The sequence below is a fragment of the Dendroctonus ponderosae genome, unplaced genomic scaffold (assembly GCF_020466585.1).
Source record: "Dendroctonus ponderosae isolate FM_Combo_2020 unplaced genomic scaffold, Dpon_F_20191213v2 Dpon_F_20191213_6, whole genome shotgun sequence".
NCBI classification, from domain to species: Eukaryota; Metazoa; Arthropoda; class Insecta; order Coleoptera; family Curculionidae; genus Dendroctonus; species Dendroctonus ponderosae.
In genome coordinates, this window is record NW_026018814.1 from 13,739,265 (window position 1) to 13,741,775 (window position 2,511).

Consider the following 2,511-nt stretch of genomic DNA (forward strand, 5'->3'; position numbering starts at 1 on the left):
CATATATAGACCACCTGGTGGAGGTTTGAGGGCCTTCATCCAAAGAATCGAGAAACTTTTAACTGTTGTTTCTAAAGAAGTGAAAACGTATTTATTGTTGGCGACTTTAACATTGAAATGCTGAAAGAAAACAAATGGAAATCAGAATGTATGTGCTTAATGCGGTCATTTAACCTGTCACCAACGATATTTGAAGCCACTTGTATAACTAACAACGCCTCTAGCTGTATAGACAATATTTTATTATTTTTGTTATTATTCATTATTTAGTAAATTGTATATCTGCCCAGAAGATCATCTTTGAAGCTAATACAACAACTAATTTAAATTATAACTGTGTCTTTTCTAGGAAAAAACAAGGACGATTTTCAAGCTTCAAGGGCAATATTGAAGAAGAAAAATTTTTGAACTTGCAATAGATAAAAGACCGAAAGTTAAAAAAAAATTGTAACATTTTTAACAACTGTCAGCATGGCTTTATAAAAGGAAAATCTACCCAATCCGGCATATTTTAGTTTATTAGAATCATACTGGACTAGTTGGAGAGGGGTAAATTCGCAGCTGGAATGTTACTAGATTCGTTAAAAGCTTCTGACTGCTTAAATAGGAATATACTTGGTCTTCAGCTGGATAAATATGGCTTTAGAGGTAACAAAAAAAAACAGGTTAATATCTTACATAAATGACAGAAAACAAATAGTGTCTATAACAAATAACGGCACAACCTGCAGATCCGAAATGTGGGGGGTGGGATTAGCATAGCTCAGGGTAGCATCCTGGGTCCTGTCTTGTTCATGTTATTTGTCAACGATGTACCAACTCTTAGTTCTTGATCACATATTATGTTGATCAAGTGGAGGATTTGATTACAAAAGCGGAGCAATTTGTTGAACTAGTAAATAAATAGTTTAAAACAAATGAATTAATTTTAAACAATAGAAAAACACACATTTTACTGTTTAGGACAAAACGAGCTATGACATCCGRATTGAAGGACATTATTATAAGTGGTGAAAGTTTCAAATCGTTAGAAAATGCAAAGCAAAGAGTTTTCATCAACAGATACAATACCACACAACATGGTATTAGAATTGTTGGCAGATGTATGAACCGGAGTGCATGTAGGCAATTATGTCTCGCAAATTTGAGTCTGTGCTACACAATACGGCATAATTTTCTGGGGTAAAAATGGTTAGATGAAGAACGTTTTTGTCACACAAAAGCGACTTATTAGGATAATAAATTAGAGGGAATACCTCGAAACTTGCAGATCAGCTAAGAAAAAAATGGGAATTCTTACAGCATATGCGCTTTACATATATGAATGCCTAATATTTTTTATTCGAAACAAACCCTTTTTCAATCTTGTAGCAAAAAATAACATGAGGACAAATACAACATCGACTAGCAGTAACTGAAACTTGTCCACACTACATGTGCATAAAATTGTTCAATACCGGTTAGATTTCAATTAATAAATCTTGAGAAACTGTTTGCACGGGAAATCAAAGACATGATAATAAATCTAGAGCCCTATTGTTTAAAAGACTTTAAGACAGTAATAAACTGTGATTTAGTTGATTGTAGTTGTAGAGTAATTGTTGTATTGCAAAGAATATGAATCTTATAGTTCTAAATTGAATGTTGGGACGACATTTTACTTTATGTTGTATACGCGATCATCAATACGGTATATGCGATCATCAATGTTAAACATTCTGTAATAAATGTGCTAATAATAATGCTCATATACCTAATGACCGTCCGTTTTAAATACAGAGCTTTACATCATTGCTTCGGCAACTTGATCTGAAAACGAAATTTATAGCCGTTGAACTGTTCATCAATGATTAGAGCAAGAATATTTAGTGTCATGAGTAAGGTAATCTGATTGAAAGTTTCTATAATATAGGACGCGATTGCGTTTGGAGTTATCGGAGTGTCCGCTCGTAATATTTGGTTGCTGCTGCCCAGTTTTGTAGTAGGTGGTGAGCATGTTTTCCTGCTGGATTTTGTAAAGTCGAAGTTCTCCACTGTTTCCGTCCATCTCTGATGGCTCGCAGGGTCTAAACTGTGTAGGAATTAATCAGCTATCTCACGGTCATTCGACTGAAGGAATTTCTAGTATAACTGAAAAGTATCGGCTAACAGTAATGTAAAAACAGTAATGGATGTTAGATTTTAAGTGAAAATCGTTCCTTGGACTGCCGGATGCCGTCTAATCGAAAAAAGTCTTTCTCGACTTGTAATGAATGCACCTTTTGCTAAGTTCTAGTTCGCTTTACGTATGAAATAGCTTACCAAATAAGGATGCACCACAGGAAATACACATCATCTAATCGTACATTTTTGTTTTATTCAGACTTTCAAAATAAATAAATTTTGCTACTTTCTTTCGTTACAATAACTGTTTTAATGATGGTAAGAAGGAGCAGCGTAGGTGTAAGCTGGGGCAGCAGCGTATTTGGTTACAACTGGGGAGGGAGCAGCGTAGGCGTAAGCTGGAGCAGA

At 34.8% G+C, this 2,511-nt stretch overlaps 3 protein-coding genes across 8 annotated transcripts in view; 1 reads left to right on the forward strand and 2 right to left on the reverse strand.

Moving 5' to 3' along the window:
- Positions 1 to 2,511, reverse strand: part of LOC109543812 (homeobox protein homothorax) — a 250,340-nt gene that overhangs the window by 9,898 nt on the left and 237,931 nt on the right. The window lies entirely within an intron of this gene.
- Positions 1 to 2,511, forward strand: part of LOC109542694 (cuticle protein) — a 7,341-nt gene that overhangs the window by 820 nt on the left and 4,010 nt on the right. The window lies entirely within an intron of this gene.
- The window catches only part of LOC109539588 (cuticle protein 7), a gene marked incomplete in the record, with an annotated part of 1,760 nt that continues 1,585 nt past the window's right edge, over positions 2,337 to 2,511 (reverse strand). The window contains 1 exon segment of the mRNA XM_048667794.1: positions 2,337 to 2,511. Within this exon segment, the coding sequence (XP_048523751.1) occupies positions 2,413 to 2,511 (99 nt within the window).